Source organism: Excalfactoria chinensis, chromosome 1 (genome assembly GCF_039878825.1).
Source record: "Excalfactoria chinensis isolate bCotChi1 chromosome 1, bCotChi1.hap2, whole genome shotgun sequence".
In the NCBI taxonomy this organism is placed as follows: domain Eukaryota; kingdom Metazoa; phylum Chordata; class Aves; order Galliformes; family Phasianidae; genus Excalfactoria; species Excalfactoria chinensis.
Window position 1 is genome coordinate 147,269,528 of NC_092825.1, and position 22,267 is coordinate 147,291,794.

The following is a 22,267-nucleotide window of genomic DNA, read 5'->3' on the forward strand; positions in this document are numbered from 1 at the left end:
CAGCCGCCCGCTCCTGCTTTGGGTCCTGCGCGATGCACGCTTTGCCCCAGAGCAGCTTTTCCCCTCCCCGTGCAACGCGCATTGTCCTCTGACAGCTGATTCTTATCGTTCCGGTGGGGGTATTGTGTTTCAGCTCGTGGCGCTGGAAAACACTGCAACTTTCTTTGAAGTTAAATGGCTTCATTTTGTTTCCATGTCTGAATAACTCTGCCCGGGAACTGGAGTGACCCAAAGGCGCTCATTCACTGCAACCTGCTCCGAAGAGAGGGAGGGAAGGATGGTGGAAGGGGGGGGGCGGCTCCCCACCAGCCCCAGTGGCATCGTAATTAAATTTTATTTTATCCCACCGAGGCATGCAAAATATTGAGCAAAATACAAGTTTAAGTAATTTGTTTGTATTCTTATCTGCAGGAGTTGGAAATTAACAGCCCCGCTAGTTTACTGTTAAGCCTGGAGAGCGAGAGATTGCTTCGCAAACATTGCAGTTATTATGGCTGCAGTTGGTACTCTTTGTATAAATTATTGATCAGCCATCTTATTTTTCTTTCTGCTTAATGGATATTATAGCGCGGCCGTTTACACGCCGTGGTTAAGGTTGTGTCAGCATTTCCATTTGTAGCATCCACCTCTTACCTCATACCCGGAGTTCTCTCTAACCCCCCCGCTCCGGGCTGAAACTTTTCCAGCAGGGGCTCCGATTCCGAAAGGACCCTCTTTCCCCCGCCCCATCTAAGAACAATTACAAAGTTTGGCTTTAAGTGACTCGAGGAGGACAACCTGCGGCTCGCAGGCTGTCAGCCCATATCTAAAAAAGAGCCCGGTGTGCATTTATTCCTCTTAACTATTAAAGGCAGCAATCAGCACCCGGCCGCTGCCGGGGGCACGGAGCCCCGCCGCTCCCCCCGGCTCTGAACGCCTGCGGGCGGCAGGACCGAGCCCTGCGGCCGGGCGGGAGCACAGGGAGCGGGGGTTGAATCGGGGCACCGTGGGGACCGGGAGCGCTGATAGTGGGTCAGCCTGGGTCGGGAGCGCTCATGTCGGGCCGCTTCGCTTCGGTCAGCCTGGGTCGGGAACTGGGGATGGAGCGAAGGAGTGAACTAATTCTAAGAGAACATTCATGGGAAAGGGCATTTCAGATGCTATCGCCACTCACAATTTAATGGCAAGGCTTTGCGCTTCAGAATACCTGCTCCGAGAGACTTTTCCAACCTGTTGGTAGGGGAATTAAGGCTGCGGACCTCTGAGAGCATCACTCGAGTTACGCTCTCATCACATCTCCATCTGTCCCAGCCCTGATTCGATTCACGCAAGGAAGTCGGGTATAATTTCCCTGCCGCCACCGCAGCTCACTCCATTGGCTGTCAGTCGGATGGGAACGCGGCAGGCAGTGCCGCTCACCTGCTCCTTCGCTACGGCCATACGGCGCGGGGGGAGCCGAGCGCTGCGCCGTGGGGCTCCGGGATCGCGCCGCGAGCGCACGGCTCCGCGCAGCGCCGGGTATTTTAGTTGCTGACTTTGAAATATATTCTCTGAAGTCACAAGCGCGACTTAGGGAGAAAATAGTAATTTGTAAATAAGCGAGGAGCTTAATTGGCGCTGAGTGCTCGCAATCTGCATATATATATATACGCGTGTGCGTGTGTGGCGGGTGCGGGAGAAGGATGAGAAGGTTCCCGAGCCTCGGTCATCGCCTCTTGGCCGGAGCATCACTGCATCCCCGGAGGTAGCGCTGAGTTCTGGTGAGGATGAAGGGGGAGCATCGAGGGGCGCTCCCTGGGGCCGGACCCTTCTGCTCGGCATGTCCCCGCGGAGCGGTGCGGCGCAAAGCGGCTGCGTAAGCCGGGCCGTGCACAAGCTGCCGGGCGCGGAGCCCCGCCGGTACCGCGCTGGGACGCGCAGCCGCCGCTTCCCACTGCCTCGCTGAGATCCGCACGTTCAGCAATTAGCCCAGGTAGCAACGTGCTGCCAGCGCTGTAACTTCTGAAGTTGTTTTTAAAGGTTCCTGAAGTTTCTTCTCTTCCATTCTTCCTTTTCCTTATTAGTATCATTATTTGTTACTGATGCCCTATCCATAAATGCAACGTGCAGTAAGCACAGTGTGTAAGTAGCCCTGCCATGCATTCTGGACTTTTTGCTGATATATGGTGCGCTGCTCAGAAGTGCACGCTATTGTTGGAGCTGTTTGTGCCGGGCGTGCTAATGCACTGTTTGATGGAGTGAATTAGCAGTCATAACAATCTGGCAGTCTGGCCATAGGAGTGTGCTCCAATTGATTTGTGTTATGGCTGGACTGGAAAATCTCGTGTTAGTTGTTTTTTGCCCTGGGGCATTGTTTGTACCAAACTCCACTTTTCATTTAATTTTCCAATAGATTTTGAAAGACCAAAAGGTTTGCGATCAACGTTTGTTGCACTTTATTATTATTCAGTTATTAAAAATACCCTACGAGTAATTTCAGGTTCCCCCAAACCTCGCTTTCAATTAGAGTAAACACAATTAGCGTGACGTCGTGCTCAGAATGGCAAATCTCCCTCTGTATCTGCTAAGCGTGTTATCTGCTCGTCCTGTCACCGAAAGGAATCCAGTTTGTATTTGTGTTGGACGATGTCTGTGCTAATTTGACTACAATGAAACAATTAGAAAAACAGCACTGCAGTCCCCAGTTTCTTACTGCTGGTGTAACACTGCACACCGACCCCGACTGCATTCAGCGGTTTGCAGTGTTTCAGCAAATACCCCGGTGGAAAGGCAAAGAGTGACCCGGTCCCAGGCTCCCAGTGTTTTCCTGTGTAATTCAGGGGGGGGATATATGAGGTTCCTCCCTCTTTCTCAGCCTTCTTCGAAGTAAGAGAGCTCCTGGAAGTAGGATGCTGCCTGCAAACCCAGGGAGTGACAGCTGAACAGAACTTACCTTCTCCTCGCATTGCCTGCTCCTGTCTGAGCCTCCTGCTCAGCAGTCGCTTGCCAGAGTTGTAATGCAGCACGATTAAACCTAAAGCGTGACTCTATTGATCATGCAGAAAGCTTTGTGAAATGGTGGAGAGTTTCTTCTCTTCAGAAACTGGGAAACAAAACAGGTCCCTGAAAAGCACAAGACAAGGCACAAGAGAGAAATGCATTTATTTATTTTTTCTTGAGGAACAAAGTCGAAAGAAATGCAGGAAGAAATACTGTACATGAAGTTAATGTGATGATGCACAATTCATCCCCACCATGTGCCTGTCTGCTGTGCATCCCCCCCCCATCCATTCCTTCACATTCACTCAGCACGCACGTACCACTCTTCTCCTTTTTCCCCTTTTCCTGTGAATGAATTAAAATCTTTAATTATCAATAATAACAGGAGAAAGAGGAGGTGCCGGTGTGCTGCCCGACCTCCTGTCAGTCAGGTACTCAGATTCCTTGAAACACAACAACTACAATGCATTTTCTAATTTCATCTCACCCTTTACAGCTGCCCTCAAAATTGTAATTTAATACAATAGTGAACCCTGCATCAGCCTTTTTTTCCTTTTTTTTTGGAGTAATAAATTACAATCATTGTCAATACATCTTACTGCTTTAACATACATTTTATTATACTGAAATTGTCAAAAGCAAAAAAAGAGACAGAGAAGCAGTGTGAATCCCTGCCCTCAACAGTGCTACGCGCAGAGCAGAAACACAGCTTCAAACAATATTCCAGGAAAGAAATTAAAGACTTCTTAATTAGTGCAGCAATTAAGCTTTCTTGGTCGCATTTTAATCAGCCCAGGCCCTATCAAAGGACAAACAGAACGATTTGCAGGTCTTTGAATTTTAAACAGTCTTATTGATTTCAGCACCGTAAGTCTTCGCATGACACAGGGAGAATTTTCAAATATCAGTTTCAGTCACCGGAGTTTTGCTGATACCGACTCAGGGCAACAAAGAAAACACCCAACAATATCACTGCAGGAAGGGGCAGCAAGGAGAGGAAACGCAACCTAGAGAAAGTTCACAACCAGCCGTCTCAGGGTGTGTTGGTGTGTCTGCGTGTTAGAACAAACCCAGCTGTTTGGGAACACTTACCGAACTGGAAGTTTCCGGGAGCTTGAAGCCCTTCCATAAATCTCCTTATTTCTGGGTTTCTAATCCTATCGTTCCATTTAAAAGAGGAAGGTTAACCCAAAGCTGTAGTGATAAACCCTTCCAAACTTATGTCTTCTCTATAACGAACCACAATGAAGGAACGTCTGTGAAGACATGCAACAAGAAGACAAGAAGGTCCCATGTGCAGCACCTCGCAGGAAGGCAGGACATACACAGCACTATAGGTTTTGTCATTACGGGTTCAGTTGCTCTCCAGGTGTCAGTATCCTGCTCCTGGCTCTGTCTTGGTTCTCAAGGAGCAAACTTGGTCTTCACAACAAGAGAAGGTGAGCTGGAAAGGGGTACTGAGGCAAAGAAAGCACAGATAGAGTTGTTTTGCTACAACTGAGCATGGTGTGTTTTACATTTCTTGGTGTATTCCAATTTTTATGTCAACTTTAGGCACTGCTTCTGGGATTGAGGTTGCATGAGCTTTTCCAGGAGAACAGGCTGGGAACCGTGTGCTGGAGGACGTTCTGCACCACTGTAGGTGAACAAGAACTCAAAACGAAGGCCGCAGTGTGTTTCCTTAAGCTGTATTTGCCAGTTTAAAAGACTTTGGAGTAGGATATCTGAAGTCTCACAGCTGTATGAACCCTTCCTGGTACCAAACCACAAATGCTCTTCCATTACAGCCGGAGCACAATGAGCAGGAGATCATATGAGAATTGCATGGAAATTCCCTGCGCGGAATTACTACAGTAAGATTATCCACTCAGAAGATGTGTCATCATGTGAGTCATATCGCACATAATAACACACTTAGAGAAGCTACAGCAGCTATGGGCACATACATGCATCACAATTAAGCACATAACTTGTACTTCTGAAACTGGAAGCCTCATACATGCGTTAACCCAACTTCTGCACGTGCCCAACGGCACCAAGGGCCATTTCCTCACCCCTTCGAACCGTAAAGCGCCCTCGAGAGGCGCAGCACAAATCCAGCGACCCGCAGGACCGACCCAAACACCCCACGTTGTCTCACAGCTCCATCCCGAACCGCGGGTCCGACCTTCCGAGCCGCGCAGACCCCACTCTCATCCCGCGGGCCGCACCTCTGCGCATGTGTGCCCGGCAATGCCGAGCGCTCTACCTGGCGGCCCAGCCACCTGTGGCGCGACGCCCGCCCTCCGGAGCCACTCCGGGCGCCCGCCCCGTACACAAAGCGGCCCGGCAATGCCCTGCGCCCGCCCCGCCGGGAGGGGGCGCTCCGCTCCCGGGGGAACAACGACGGCCACAAGGCCGAGCCCGCCGCAGCGCTGCTCCCGCCCGCCGCCCCGAGCGCGGAGCGCTGTGGGGAGCGGAGCCACTCGCGCTTCTCCGCAGATCGCTGACAAGCGGCTGCCGACACGGGCTGGGGAAATTACATCCCGTCTGCGGCGGGGTGAAACCTGAAACATGTCATCTAACGGTTCCGAAGGGCGGCGAGGGGGGGGGGAAGGGAAAGGGGGATGGAGAGACACTGCTCCCCGCGCCCCCGCTCCGGGCTCCTGGTTGGGTAATTCGGGTTAATGCCGCGAGCGAGCCCTGCGCCGCTTCAAAGGGTATTTCAAGTTGCCGGAGCTCCGCCCCCCGCGCCGTGTGACAACAACAACTCGTCCGGAGCGGGCGGCAGCGGCGGCGGCACTTCCCGGCTCCTTTTCTCTCTGTCATTCCCCTCTCAATCTTTGATCAATGTACTCGCCGGAGAGAGCCCGGGTCCTCCACACCTCCTCCTCCTTCTCCCGGTCGTCCTCGCCGCGGTGCTAGCGCGGGGCCGCAGGCAGGAGCTGCCCTCCCCCTCCCCTCGCCCCGGCCCCGCCGCCCGGAGCGGACTTCTCTCCTCCTCCTCCTCCTCCTCCTCCTCCGGCCCCGCTCGCGGGACACTTTGTGCGTTCGGCGCTCACTCCGTCCCTGCTCTGCTCTCCCGCTGCCGCAGCACCTGAGCGGGGCTGTCCCCCTTCTCTTCCCCCTCCTCCTCCCTTCTCCTCTCTTTTTTTTTTTTTTTTTTTTTTCCCTAGTAGATATATATATATATATATATATATTTTAATTTTCCCCCTTCTCCTGCGCGCGTGTGTGGGAACTTTCCCCCTCCCTGCCCCCCCCGCCGTATATGTGACCATGGCCGTTCCGGCTGCGCTGATCCCTCCGGCCCCGCTGGTCCCCCCTCAGCCTCCGGTCTCAACTTCTGCCGCCTGCACCACCACCACCACCACCTCCTCGGCGGCCGCCACCTCCTCTCCGGCTCCGGCCATCGCTCCCCCGCCGCCCGCCTCGGGGACAAACCTATTCCGCCCGGAGCCCATCGCAGCGCCGGCGGCGGCGGCGGCCACAGTCACCTCCACCGCCACCACCACCACCACCGGAGGCAGCGGCGGAGGCGGCGGCAGCGGCGGCGGCAGCCCCAGCCTGGGCAGCGGCACCGGCGGCGGCACCTCCGGCACCTCCACGCCCAACGCCGGCGCGGCCGGCAGCCTGCCCGGCAAGCCCGTGTACTCGACCCCGTCCCCGGTGGAGAACACCCCCCAGAATAACGAGTGCAAGATGGTGGATCTGAGGGGGGCCAAAGTGGCCTCCTTCACCGTGGAGGGCTGCGAGCTCATCTGCCTGCCCCAGGCGTTCGACCTCTTCCTGAAGCACTTGGTGGGGGGCTTGCACACGGTCTACACCAAGCTGAAGCGCCTGGAGATCACGCCCGTGGTCTGCAACGTGGAGCAGGTCCGCATCCTGCGGGGGCTCGGGGCCATCCAGCCCGGCGTCAACCGCTGCAAACTCATCTCCCGGAAGGATTTCGAGACCCTTTACAACGACTGCACCAACGCCAGGTACCGCCGCGAGCCGCGCGCGCGGCCCCCCCCCCGCCCCCGTCCCACCCCCGCGCGGTGCGGCGCCGCTCCCCGCTGCCGGCCCGGAGGTTGAGGGGGGTGGGGGTGGCTCTGCCCCCTGCCCTACGCGCCGCGCAGCTTGCCCCTGCTCCGTGCCCCCCCCCCCCGGCCGAGGTGTGGCCCCAAGTGCCGCTGGGGTGCAGCTTTAACCTTTGTGGAGAAGCGGCCGGATGGGGAAGCTGGGGCGGGGGGGGGGGTACGTGCCCGTGGTGGGGTGAGGCGCTGCTCGGAGGCCGCTGGGCCGCCGAGCGCTGTCACACACTTTTGTGCGGCCGCCACATGGCGGGCGGGGAGGAGCGGGCTCCGCTCGGGGCAGGGGGCGAGGGGCCGAGCAGGTGCGAGCGGGTTGGCGGGGCTGCGGCGCGGGGCCGACGCAGGGGGTGGGGGAAGATGGGGGGGCGACGGGGACGCGCGCAGGGGGCGCGCACGGAGGCGCGCTCCCGGCCCCCCTTACCCTGGGGTCGGGCGGAGGGAAGGGGGCGGGGGTGGGGGGGGAAGCCCCAAAGTTGGCAGCGAGCGGGGAGAAGCAGAAAGAGCTGGCGAAAGAGGAAATTCCTGCCGCGGCTGCAGCCCGCTCGGGGAGAAAGCGTGAGGCTGTTACCTCCTCGTCTGTAGGACACGGGAGGGGGGTCCGTAAGGGTCACACCGGCGCCGTGACCCCTTTGGCTCCGCGCTGGGGAGGGGCACCCGCAGGGTCCCGCTGCTGTTCCCAGCGCAGAGCACGGTGGCTCCTCGTTGTCACATCTCGGGGTGCAGCAGGAGGTGGCACGTGGAGAATTAACCCCGTGCGGGTTCGTGTTAGTGGCAGGGCGACTTGCCTTGCTTCCCCGCACGGACCGGGCCGAGTATGGCATCGAGGGATGGGTGGGTGGATGGATGGAGCTTCTCAGTGCTCGGGGCAGCGCAGCCTGGTGAACTCCCAGTACTGACAGAACCCCAACTTTGCAAACTGCGTTGTTGCAGAGCATGTCGATAGGTGTTTCTGTTGTCAGAGCTCTGCAAGAGTTCAACATTTGCTCCTTAAACTGGTGGAAGTTTCATTTTGTCACGCTCGCATTGTGCCATGCATAACTTAGACACGTGAGAGAACAAAAGGGAGAAACTTTACTTTGGGGGCAGGCCGGGTGTAGGTCCCCGTTCCCGGCAGGGCATGGGGCTGGCATGGCAGAGGGCACGGCCGTGGCACCAATGCTGTGCCGGCCTCCTTCCAGCAGTGCAGGTCCGTGCTGCGATGCCATTCTGCACTGTGGGAATTATAGGCGTGGGTTCAGGAGTGGATGGGATTTGACCCTTAAAAAGCATAATTGTAGTAGACATATTTATACATCCATTAAGCAAATAACTTAATGGGAAGGATTTGTGATGGGTATGCAAAATGCGCTATTGTGGTATAGAAAGATAAAGGAAAGTGGGTCAGTGAGTTTGGGTCAGAACGGATGATACCATTGGAACATCAAACTGTATTTACTTCTTGGGTTTCCCCTCCGATACGTTTCATTCTGGCTCTTCGTTCCTTACAAACTAATTATTTGTAATTATTTCTGGCTGTACAGCGCTTTACGTGGGGCATTGTGATCCACTCGGTGCAGTGATTGCAGTGACCTTCCCCGGGCTCTGCTCTGTCTGCCTGTGTCTGGGCAGACACTGCTGCGGAGATGGAGCTGTAAGAGCCAGCTCCAAACCAGCAGCTCAATTGCTACAGTCCTCAGATGGAGAAATTGTGATCCAGCATCTTATCACTGTTGTATTTCTCTCATAATCAGCTGATGCACTCAAATACACTAATCCCCTTTTTGGAAAGCTTCATCAAGGTTAATAGGTTGTTTAATCAAAAAAGGCATCCAAATAAAGCTATTGCTTTGCTGTTCTTTAAATGGATGGAGTCGTTAGTTGCCAGTCGCCGTGGAAATCATTTCTAATAACTTATTTCAGGATAGAAAAGTTTTAGATGTGTTTCACCAAAATGATACATTTGAACTGCGATATTGCTATTAAAAAAAAATAAAAATAAAAATCGATAAACCAAAAATCAATGAAACACCAAGGGATTTTCTATTGAATGCTTGATGTGGAGTTCTGTAAAGTGAATTGGTTTCTGTGTTTATTTGTGATACTACTAATAATAACATGATACTAAAGGACCTTTTGCTAAATTAGGCTCTGTATCAGTTCTCTGGAAAAACAGCCTTCCGCTATGGAGGATGACTTTTCTTTTCTGGTCCTACTGACCTTTGCTTTTATTTTCCCCATAAAAAGCATCAGTTGCCAAACAGAAATCCAGGAAATAGCAAACTGTGCGTTTAGCCTGCATTATGATTAAACGGTTTGACATTAATGGGATGCTAGAAAGCCATATGCCAAACAAATAGGAGAAGCGTGAAGGCAAAACACAAGAAATACTTAAAGCTATTGGATGCCAATCGCATCAGGTTTCCTGGATGTGTCCGTGGAGCAGAGCAGCGCTCTGTGCTCTGGATGTCACCTGCGTGGGATTAATGACCTGGAAGCTATTGATCCCAGATTGTTCTGGTCTCTTGTGTCTCCAGCACTTGCCGTGGAATTTTGACGTGCTGGTCTCTTCCTGGAATTTCCCATAGACTTAGATTGGCTTTGGATCGTGCCCATGGCAGGCTGAGAGCGTGCCTTCCTCTGACCTCCCTCCCGTGGACAGGACTTGTTAATCTCTGCTGACATTTCGGGATGATTTGAAGGAGTTCATTGACATTCATACTTAAAGCAGAGAGTTATTTGCACTGTTTGGGAGTTGTTTACAAATTTTGGGAAACAACCTCATTGATTTGGAGTGCAGAGGGGGAAGATTCCCAACATGAAGCAGTTCTCCCTAAAGCCCATCTTGCAGTCTCTTTGCTGTAGCTTCTGCTGCTCTCAGCGATGTGGACCTGGTGTGTGCGTGTTTGCTGTGCTCTCGCATCGTTTTCCTCCTGTTGGTATTAATTAAGGGAGCATCTCACCCAGATAGGTTAGTGCGGATCACAGGTAGTTTAAATGAACCTGTCAGCAGTGCAGCTGCATATAATTCCAAATATACAGTACGTGGGTATACAGTGATGACCTCCCTTCTTGCTGCCGATTACTAGAATATCACATAATCTGCAGAAATATGGTGGGTTTTGTGAGCAAAGGAGACTTCTGGAAGGCCAGGGGATAAATTGTACCTATAAAGGAGTGAAAGGTGTGGAGGTAGCTTAGGCATGTTTAGAACAACCCAGCAGGGCTCCAGCCACATGCGAGAACAGAACTTCAGTGCCCATCTCACGGCATTTATTTATTGGTTAATACTGTAGAGGAGAAGCTGCGATCTTTGGAGCACAATGGCTACAACAGAGCAGCCTGTTTATCCCCTTAGTCTGATGCTCTGGCCGTGGCAGCAGCCCAGCGTCCAACACCTGGGGAAGGAGGGAGCGCTGAGCCACACAGCGCTGCCTGATGGGTGCTGTGATGGCCCTGCTGGGCATGGGCACATCTCCTCCTGGGTTTTTATTTTCCTGAAGTATTCATTCCATTTTATTAACTCCTCCTTTATAGCTATGAGAACTGGTCAGGATCTTTTATTTTATTTTATTTTATTTTATTTTTTTAAGATTGTAGCTAATATAAAAACGTACATCTTGTTGTCGATTCTGCTTCAACTTCACTGAAGAGAACGGTCTGTATGAAAGCAGGGCGATGTACACTTGCAACGCAAACTTCTTTATCTCCACAAACTCTGACACCAAGTTCCCACGTAGGCCTGCACTCCCTTTTCCGGACTGCCGGCACACGAGCAGAGCTTTCCCTCCGGCCTGAGCGCTGTTTTCCCCGCGGCACCCAGCGCTGGGGTCGTGCCCGTGCCGCTCCGGGCCGGTGCTCACCCCCTGGTGCCGTGCCGTACCGTGCCGTGCCGTGTCGGCGGGGCGCGCTCCCGCGGAAGCTGCCCCCTGTTGGCCGCTGCGCGCTCCCGGCGCTTCCCTCAGCAGCTCCCCGGCTCGGAGCGGTCTCATCTGCTCCCTGTAGCCTTCGACTTTACGGTCGGAGTGTATTCCGAGCGTTGGTCGGGGATGATGATTTCTGTTTGACTGCCACTGAAGGTTTCTCCTTTCTTGTTCCTGGATCTTTCCAGAGGGCTGGTTTTGCTCATCGCTGTGTTTCATCATCTGAAGTGAATCCCACGTGAAACACAGAATTCTCATATGCTGTGTTAAATGTGAATATCCTTCTTGAGAACTACGATCTGTTAAATAGCTTCTGCCGTCTGTGCCACCGCATCCCTCGGGCTGTCCCGCATCGGGTCAGAGGAGCGGTGCGGTTGGGCTGCATGCAGAGGTGCATCCCTGGTGCAGGAGGGCTCAGCGGGGCTCAGGAACCGCCGAGCTCCATCAAGAGCCGTGTGAGCAGAGGGTCCGGAACTACGGCAGCCTCTGCCTGCTTTTAAGCAACAGAACTACACTGAAATCCTCTTTGTTCCTTTATAAGTTAAATCTGTTTTCTTTTAAAACTAACATTTTTGAGCATCTGCTCTGCGTTAGGAGCTAATTCCATCCATTGTTTCCAAATAGTTATTAACCTTTTGCAAATTATGTACTGCAGAGTAATTTTTTCAATAATCTTTACGTGTGTGTTCTGTAGCAGTGCTGTAATGTGGATGGACATCATAGGCATTGACAGCAAATTTTTAGTTGCTGAAATATGCTTTTAACTGACAGAGCTGAAGATTCATCTGCAAAAGCTGTTACGATCCACAGAGTTAATTTGTATATATACAATTTCTCCAGTGTGCATTAAGGAATATATATATGTATCTTGTCCATTATCATTTAAATTATTTACAAAAATCCTGAAGCATAAACCAAAATATTTATTTTTACCATCAAAAATGTATCTGTGACTTGAAGTGACAAAATGTGCTGTGCTTCCTGAAGTTACTTTGTAGCTCTCTCCCTGGGTTCTGCTTATGTCTCTGATAAGAAGCTCACTTTGGGGCATAACCACTGCTGATGCTCCATTTCTTAAGCAGTGCGGAGTACTGAAGTGCTATCTGTTGTCTATGGAGCTTTGTCATTAATTGTGAATCCTCTGATGCTGTGTTTTCAAACATTAGATGTATTATTATTATTGTTACTATTTTAATGATAATAAGGAAAAGACAGTTGTATGTTTCCATAGCATAAGCTGTCAAGGAACTGCATGGGAAGAAGGATCAGTCCTGAGCATGCAATTAAGTCCCTATTTCAGTTTCTTTACTCTGTACCACTGGTAGCAATGAGCTGCATCAGGGAAGGATAACCTGTAAATGCTGTGCACTGACGTTGCCCTGTGAAGCTGCATTGGTCTCTTTCAGAGATGGGATATTGGGTGATGAGGGCCCTGAATGGCACTCCAGGATACACTGACCTGAACTTCTGTGTGAGTTGCGATGGAGGAATGGATCGCAGGCTGCATTTCAGCTCACGTTGCTTTTAAATGATGCTTTGTGATAACTACATCTACAGTTAGCAAGTGTATGAATATGTACAATGCAATTGGCAGAACTAAATGGAACGATCTTGTGAACTCCGTATATCAAAACAGCTCAGTAGCAACAAAATGGAAACTTTGCAAAACAGTCCCAAACTGTTTTTAATATTCCTAATATTTATGATTTTGATTTAATAAACCATGCTAAAGCTTTTACTGTACAACCATGGGGATTCTCATGTAGATATGTAGCTTTCTGTTCGTTTTTCCATTTTAGGGTACCCTGTTCACTGCAAAACTAATTTACGGTAGATGTTTTCTCAGCGTCCTGTGCATTTTGCGTTTTCCTTGTGAAGAGGAAAGTGATATAAGTATGAAAAATATGTACTTTTTGGTTGTTGTTGTTGCAAATATTGAATGGTTTTTATGTTCATTGAAAGGCTAAAATTAGCTGTAGTTCAGAAACAGGTGCACCTGGCGGAATTTAGCCATATGGTTTATTTATAGAATAACCATATAAATTCTGCGGGTGAATAAAATTCTGTTTCTATAGCACGCTCTCATCCTAGTGGGAAAAGAACATCCAGCGAGTGGCGGCATGAACTGGGAGCTAAATTCTGCCAGATACGTTCCTTTTTAACTGAAATAAGCTTGGATTCAAGTAGGGCTTTCATTTTGATTTAATTTTTTACTTATAATTTTACGTGATGCTAAAAATACAGAGAAGAAAATATCTTAACTACCTTGCTGACAACTTAAGGTAATAGAGTTATACACTGGAGCTGAATAGGGCTGGAGAGAAAAGGGAAGAAAGGAATGAGGAGGACTGCAGTGAGGATTTCTGGATAATTGACAGCCACATATTTGTTGTGTTACAATGTCAGGATTGAAGTTCATAACTCTGAATAATGTCCCTGTTAGAGCTCTTGTTAATGATACTGCGCTGAAAACATGTTTTCCACATTTGGCCAAAAAGCTGTTCAGATCATGTCTCAGAATATGCTTGTGTATACAAATTGTTGTGTGATGGTAATGATTTTTAAAATCTTTTACTTTTGGGAAATGCTTGCCTTTTTCATCTTACATAAAAGAATTGTAAGGGATCAAAAATAAATTAGCAGTCAAAAGTAAACTTTAAAGGGAGCAGGCAGTATATATTTGATTAGTATTTAATTGCATCTTTAGTAGCCATGATTTCATGTTGTTCTCATACTTGGTAATGAGTTTTTTTTAAATATGAAGCTAGATCAGGATTTCACTTGCAGTTCATAGAAAGAGCTTTCAGGTTATTAGCCCTGCATTTTTAAGAGATGTATAAAGAACGCACTGCGTTTCTATCTGTGATAAATCTACTCAGGGTTTATTAATAGTCTTAGTGTTCTTAAAAAGATACTATTACGAAAGCTGCTTTTTTGAGTTATGCTTTTTCAAATGCAGTCAAAATACAAACTTAATATTTCAATTAGTTTTCTATTATATTTTAATAGATACCAGTCTTTTCTATCTTTATGAAGTATGTAATTTGTTTCCAGTCTCCTGGGCTGCTGTAAAAATCTTTATTTATTGGAGAAGGTCGCCGGTAGGACTTAGCTATTTACATTAAAAATGCTGTGGTTTTAAACCGTGCCTTCTTTTAAGAATGTGGATAGTCCTGTTGATTCCAATGGCCTACATACATCTTTTAAACCAAGTGTATGTTAATATATTTAGAAGCTCTCCTTTGAAAGAACCAAGTGAAATATTTGGTAGAAAGCTCTATTATTATATGCTGTCCCGTGTTTGTATGACAGTTTAAAAGCAGTAAAAATACTTCAGTTGTAGTGTCCTGTAAATAACACTTGTTGCATAAAATAGTAAAGTGGAGATTCATGTTGCGTTTTTAACATTAAGAAATAAGGGTGATGTCCTTGGTAGGAATGAATATCAGAATTTGTTATAAACCGTAGCTCTATAATTCCTGCTGGCAGTTCTTGTATTCATTTTTTATTGTAGAACAGAAGAAAAAGCCTTTCTCTTATTAAGGGAATGACACTTAGAGATGTGCACCCATGACTGTCACTTTTCACATTTTAGTGCATGTAGTCACTGATAGTTTAGTGGGAGGAAAATGAAACCATTTTCCAATTGTATTCAGTTTCCTTAACATTTTTTGCTTCAAACAAAACAAACAATAAAAAAGGGAGGGGGGAAGAAAGGAAAATACCTCAAGTGGACTTAAGTATATAATAGACCGATACAAATGAAAAGTTGTGTGTATATTCTCTCTTTTTTTTCCCCCCTCTCTTAGTTTGTTCCAACGCTTCCTACACATGATATTAGAACTTTATTATTTCTCTGTGTCTGTATTTGCCACTCAAAAATAATGCCATGGAAGTGCTTCTCATTTCCATGTATAACGCTCTAATTCAAAGCAGGACCTTTTTTATTTTTTTCTTCTTTTTTCTTATTTTTTTCCCACTTTTTTTCTTAAGCTGGTAGTCATTGTTTTTAAAAGACCAGATTAAACAAATATACACACTATACTATAGTATGCCTTACACTGTTGTGTATTGCAGATAGTTTATGATTCCACTGATTCTACTCTGTCTCTTCATAATACATTGATACTGAAATATCATGTTAAAAACAAAGATGGTAGTAGAAAATGAAGTTTCCATTGCGGTAATTTACAGTTTAAAGTATAGCTATGTATTGTACAAGGGAAGCATGTTTTTTAAAAGCAATGAGGAAAATGTGTTAGAAATACGGATTTAGGAGCATATTGCAGTTCCAGGAGCACATATGCATATTATTATTTAAGGAAGGAGTCATAACATTTCCTGTGCAGGTCATCAGTTTAGTAGAGATGTTTGGGTATAGCCACAGCTGTTGGGTTGGCTTGATGCCATCTAAAGGTACAACAGGTGTGATGGGACTAAGAATCAACAAACTTCACATAGATTTTTCCTTTTAGAGCTTCTCTAGCATCTCTGCTAGAAAGTGGAGGAAAGGATGGAATTCATCTTCTGTAGAAGCCCAGCTCCATAGCATGTAGATCTCAGATGTACACATGCAGGGAGAGCCATTTGCTTAAAGACAGCGAATGTCTTGACTGCTGCCCTTCCTCTGTTCTTTGCATGTGCTTGTAGAATGCCCCACCTATGCTGAAGCTACAGTGGAGATCAGTCTGCCTGGGGGCTGAGGTGGGGCAGCCTTTTTTGTCTGTTCACCTTGGGTGCATGCATGGACTTACAGCCATGCATTAAAGACGTTTGCATGGAGCTGACCAATGTATACTTCCACAGAGGCTGTGGAAGACTTGATGGAGCCACAGTTTCAAATGGAGTAATTTGTGTAGCTCAGTTACATAGTCAAAATCAACCCATTATCACTCTGGCTTCATTGCAGGAAGGTTCAGACTCCTGTACACATCGCGCATAATGTTAAACACAGTAATCTCAGGTCGTTACTTCAGGAGTGGAGCTTCTCTGGCATTCAGCTCTGCTGCTCACACTTTACTACGGCAGGTCTACCAAGTACACATTTTGTCTTTTGCAGTGACCCCTTAGGTGATTTTTGCCTTGTGGCATCTTATTTTACATATTTTATTACTGAAATTAGTAAAATACAGTGATATCACAAGAGGTAATAAAATAATAGTTATGAAATGCCTTGTGAAACATCGTTGTATTCACAAATATTCCAAAGTATGACTACATATGTAAAACATTTTGACATTGAAGGAGAAAGATGTTGTCAGTTAAAACTGCTGGCATTGTTATGTGATAAGGTCGTCTGTTCTTTTACTTGGTGTGCCAGTTGCTGAAAGACAGATATTTATTTTTAGAGATGAAAAACGCGTTTTCATCAGCTTAAATGAAGAGATCCAAATGGTTGTAAATACTGTTTTGTGAAATCTTGTTTCACCCATGCAAGTGTTTTCTTTATGGAAGGTGTGCTGTAATTGGGATGGGTATATCTTTCCAGCCCACCTAATTGTTTCCTTTCACAATTCCAGAATGCATGCAGATTTGAACTTGTAGCCAGGAAAAAGTGCTGCCATGCTTCAAATTGCCAAAGGACCTCAAGGGACAGAAACTTGACCTGGTTTTATGAAACCATAGAATTACATTTATACAAGCTACCCCTTGGGAAAAGAGTGATCTGATCCCAATTCGTTTCTAAATACTGGGGCCTTACGGGTCACATTTGAATTCTCCCCTACACCTGTTTTTCTACTAAATATTTCTAAGGACATTTATAGAAACTTACTTTACATTAGGTATGGGTCATGTGCCTACTATTTAACAGTTCAGTGTTCTAATTTGTTAAAATGTCTAATGGTTTCTCAGTATAAGTGAGTTTAAATTATGGACTTTGTTCAAAGTAATTTAGGCTTTGTTTCCCTGTGTGTGAATTGCAAATCCCAGAATGGTTAGACCAGAGTGGTTATAGTCAGCACATGATGTATAGGCTACAAGTAAGAGATTATCCCTACAGCTGCATGGGTGAGCTGCTCGCTTGGGACATGGGACAAGGTTTGAAACAGGTCTCTCAGTGGGACAAGTTACATTCTCTGTGCAGGTCATTGGTGTGTTTGGGAGGAAGTCATTGTCCTCCAAAATGGCGCTTGGCCTCAGTCAGATTAAGCTTTTTGAACGTGGAAAATCTGTGCTCAGGCCTCCTTGAATTGATTAAGGTAATGAGTAGATGTTATTATGACCTTTCTCTTCTTCCATGCGTTGGTGTGAGCTAGAAGTGTAATATCTGAGGTAAGTGCTTACTTTGCTCTATGAGCTGATGTGGTGCTTAAGGTGTCCGAGTCTAACTGCCAGTATAGCATCAGCTTCCAGTACACAGATTGAGCTGAAACAGGGAGCCCCTAAGGACAGGGAAAGGATCCTTAGTACTTCAGAATATCTGTGATTGAACTATATGCTTATACATTGAAATTAGAATTAGCTTGCACTTTGATTTATTTAACAAACTAAGTGAGTGCTCTGTTCAGCTAAAGTTTGCCTCAGCAATTATTATCCCACAGAGGCTCTACAAACCTTCCAGGCTCCACTTCCACCTTATCATGAAAACTATTTCCTTATTCTCAGGCAATCTTTCCCATCCTTGAAAGACACTTTGAGAGCTGAAATTGGCATTAAGTGCCTGCGTAAGTCTACCTATTTCTAGTGAATGAGTGACAGATTTGGATACTGTTCATCTAGGATAGATTGCCTTTTTCTTTATACACCATCTTAACACTTCAGATCGACTAAACAGTTCATGTGATGATCCCTAGCTCTGTACTTTTTATTATTGAATGTAGATGTGGCAGAAAGAGCTTTTGTTTGGAATTACTGCTTGCACTTCCACAGTCTTGAGTTTCTTTTGGCTTTAGCCAATAAGGATCAGGAGGGGAGAAATGGGGATAGGAATGTACCATTGTATGTAAGATCATATGTATTCACTAGATGTGTCTGCTTTTCCCAATGGGGAATTTCCCTGCACAGTTTGTATTAAACAGTTCTCTGCTTTGGTGGTGTGGATATCCAGGCTGTTCCATGTGGCATCCTATAGCTGGTATTCGTGGCCTTTGCTTCACTTGACTGGCAGAGTGAAGGGCAGGTCTCTTAAATGGTGGCTTCTTATCACTGTTATGTATTTATTATGAATGTGCACATAATGTCTTTTTCTAATTTGCCTCCAAGAAGTGCTCTTTTAAGTTCTTCTTCAAAAGTCTTTAAGTCAGCCTTTTGCTTTCATTAATTCAGTTTTTGTTGATGTCGTCAACAGGTTTGACTGTCAGCAGTATAATGCTGATATCCTGAGTGGATTGGGGTGGGATTTTTTTTTCCAAGGCACAGAAATGGTCATGTTTCCAAATGATTTTTAATAGAAGAGTCTAGTTGCTTTTTCTCGAGTACTTATTTACTGGCTATTCCTTGTAGTTCTGTTGTTCATAGGCCGAGTGAAAGATATATTAATCATACTGTATTTAGAAGAAATGTAGATCAGACTAGGCTAAAGCTTTGGCTTATAGTTCAGCTGCCTGGCTTTCTGATTTCCATGGTAAATAAGGGAAATCTTTAAGATGAGCCATCTCTTCACTGTGTTTGTTCTGGATTTTTTATTCATCTAAGCTAAGGAGGAAAAACTCCTTTGGTATCTGTTTAATCATAAAACAACTCAATGTGAAGGAACAAATTAATATATTTGGATTTCAAAACCCAGTCTTTCCTTTTTCTCTCCTTCTTCCCCTCACACAATTCTGTTGATTTTGAAGAAATTAAAGGTACAAATGTACAGTTCCTAATGGAAGCCCCATTTTATTAATCATCACGAAGACTTCAAATATGGAGGATTCTTTGTCTGGGAAGCGCAGTTGCTAACCCTAACAGCAGCAGTATGGGTGTGAGCCCTTAGATTGTGGGGCTGGCAACATTGTAAGGAGTAGCATAACGAAGAGACAAAACTAAAAAGCTGTTTGACAGCATATTAGAATGTATTTGACCACACGGCGTTATAAGTTTAAAAATGTGTGATCAAATTTTCAGTCTTTGGATTATAACTATTTCCTTTCTCTTTGCTAAGTTAATATTTTGTTTAGAATGATGTCTGGGAAAGCAAGCAAGAAGAAGTAAACTTTATCTTGGAGTTTGATGTGGGACTGAGATTCTTGTGGCAGAGATGCTAGTTGTGAATTAGGTATTTGTGTTTTTATTACATACGTGAAATAACTCACTACCTCCATCTCCTTTAATCAACTCATTTACAGGACAGATAAAAGAAGAGAAGATAAAAATAAGTCAATAAAGGAAGTTACTGCTATCTCCTAATATTAGTGCACGACTGAGTTCTGTAGAGGACTTAGCATGCAAGTGCTAGGCCTTGATGATGCCTCAGCAAAGAAATAGTTTGTGAGACACGTCTGTTAGATGAATTTAGTCATATCTGGAAATTGTTACCCGTGTGTTGTGTATTTCTGCGTTTACTTCAGAGGCATATAACTGTGATTCCCAGCTTTGCTTATAGTTTTACCCATCAGATGAGCAGCAATGAATATTGGGCTGCACATAAAGGTCTTAATCCTGCAGGCAGGAAAGAAACTTTGGCTTGTGCGAGGAGTCTTGTTGACTGTACCATCTTAGTCGGACAACTTAGAGGGATAAAATTATACTTGTGTTGTCACTGTCGGCACCCTCCATCTCTAACAGATTTTTCAGATGCAGAAGTTTCATAGATACCAGCAACCAAGTGTGGGAATGATCAAAGAGCATTGTTTGTAATCAGAATGTGGGTTATGAGTTTATAAAACAACTTGTGGATGCTTGGATGTATGTGAAATTTACTGATGTGAGTAATCCCAGTGATTGAAGTGAGAACATTCGGGTGACTGAAACAAGTCAAACATGGGACTGCTTAGAAGATAGTGACCTTAGAATTGAGCAGTCATCTTTGAAAGTATTCAAAGCGTAGTTATTAAAACTTAAACCCAGGAGTTTCTGTTTGAACACTGAAACAGCTAGGAAAACATTTGGGCTGTGCACCTGCAAAATTGTAATACATTTTAATGATGCTGAATAACTTCCCCAAATTTCCTTGTACTCTTTTTTTTTTGGAGGGGAGTGGGGGAAGGGAGAGAAAGGAGGGTGAGAGAGGGACGATGACAGTGAGGCTGTTTGTTTTTCACGAAAGTTGTTTGTGATTTCAGGTACTCATGGGAAATCTCTTGATCAGATTCACATCTGTTCCTGTCAAAGTGGGTGCTAAGATACCGGTCACCCAGCAACCATGTCCAAGAGGGAATTGGGCCGATAATAACTTCAAAAAGGAATGACAGATGCTAGATTAGGATGAAAGACAAAACGCATGAAAAATGAGCTTGTTAGAATAAAAAAATTGTTCAAGCACCTTCATGCAAATTAAATGAATATTGAACATTTGCATGCAGTAATTTCTACTTTTTCTGTTGATTGAGAAGAAATAAAGATGGTACATATAAAATCGTAAGTGTATTTTTTAATTTTTTTTTTTTTTTTTTTTTGCACCAATTAACATACAAAGCAGTATCTTTCTTCTAAAAATGAGATTAGCCACCTGGGTGCTTGGCTGTATCCCACATATGTCACAACATTTTTGTAATGAGTGTGCTTCTGTTGAAGGAACACCTTTTCTAATTCTTCGTAGCAAAAACAAACAAGCAAGCAACCTTATACTCATTTGAAAACACTTTAGGTTAACGTGGTTCTATTTCTTTCTGCTCTGGTTTACAGAGCTGAATTATTTCCTGCTGTCCTTGAATTCAATCAGTATAATGTGCATTAATAAAAGATCACATAAGATGAGTTCAGACCAAATGCTAAGGTTTCCTATTGACTGGTCAAACAGTATGATTTTAAAGCGCACTGTCAGGGTAACATGAAAGTAATAGTCACTTTTCCATGCCTATGTATGAAGATATTTAAATAATTTAGCAGTTTTATTATTGAAACATTCACATAACAATCAGAATTTGGAAAGTAACGATATAATATTCCGATTGAGAAAGAATTTTGTGTCTTGGTTTAGCAGTGTCTAATGTGGTCACGTACAGAAATTGATTTTCTTCAGAAATTAATTAATTTTTCATATCGCCCTAAGCTGCAGTTAAAAAGAGTGCATACTTGTCTGTTTTTTCCAGAAATATTGCCTAATCATATTAATACCATTGCCCCAAGGATGAAAAGATAATTGTACAAATGCATTTGGAAATATGTATCACTGAGTATTTATGATTAAATTATGCAAATGACCCAGCTCTCATCCTTTCCAGACCCAGATTGTCTAATTAGGATTGATATGCTGAATAGATGTTCCAGAATTTGAATACAAGCATGTCCAAAGAGCAGAAAATTGGAAATGACAAGGCTGAAATGCTAAGAAAAGTGTCTTTCCCTTTTATACTTTACTAATGTGGTGTTAGCAGTTGCAGTTTTTCCTTTGGCTATATTGTGTGACTCATGTGTCCTACAAGAAATAAGTCGGGAAAGAAAAATCAACTTTTGTAATTAGCATTACTTTATTCAGGACCTATTTTCCTTAAAATTCTTCTAGTCATCTCTCTCCCCTTTAACGCTTTGTAGTCTTGACATTAAAATAAAAATTAATTCCACGTATTATTTCTTCATTTGGACCACGTGTAGCACTGCTGGTGCTACGTGTTTAACTTGTAAACTTCTCAGGCGTCGAGATGAGATTTATTTACCTCACGTATTTAGGGTTTGGTGGTTTGTTGTTTATTTTTTCTGTTGTTGTTACTGCTGTTCTTATTCGTTTGAATTCACAGTCCCTTCATGTAATAACTTTCTGTCCTTTTTCCCTTTTCTTAGAAGAGAACTGATGTCTCTTTAAGCTTGTTTATGAGCATTCTGAGAATAATATCTATCTGAAAGTCAACAGAGTTTAAATCCTTCTTCTGCAGAGAGAGCTGTTTGTTCATTTACTGCTCTTAAGAAGCTGGGAGAAGTGTCTGGTGAGTAGGAAGGAGGAGTGCTGAACTGTCAGTACTTCAGCCATTGTTAGCAGCAGGAGTCACTCCCTCTGAACTCTGCTGGCTCCTGCTTCCCATCTGCAGGATGATGGATTGCTATGTTTAATACATTTCAGCTTTTGTCTGTCATAGTGTAGATAGACAGCGCTATCAATGATTTCAACACTGATTAGAGCGCTGTTTGTACCCGCTGCTATTGGCCACGCACCTCCCGGGAATGTCTGATGTGGTAACTCGTTGGCACCCGTGCCATGCAAATGAGTAGCTCAGCTAACTATAGACTGGTTTCAAACTACTGCAAAAGACTGTTGGGATTTATCAAACCCGCTGA

General features: G+C 45.6%; 1 protein-coding gene across 7 annotated transcripts in view; it reads left to right on the top strand.

Moving 5' to 3' along the window:
- The first annotated feature begins 6,129 nt into the window (after positions 1-6,129).
- Positions 6,130-22,267, top strand: part of DACH1 (dachshund family transcription factor 1) — a 350,269-nt gene continuing 334,131 nt past the window's right edge. For all 7 annotated transcript variants that reach the window (XM_072354869.1, XM_072354896.1, XM_072354906.1 and 4 more), the window contains exon 1: positions 6,130-6,920. In XM_072354869.1, the coding sequence (XP_072210970.1) occupies positions 6,217-6,920 (704 nt within the window). In that variant the 5' untranslated portion in view covers positions 6,130-6,216. The remainder of the gene's footprint in view (positions 6,921-22,267) is intronic.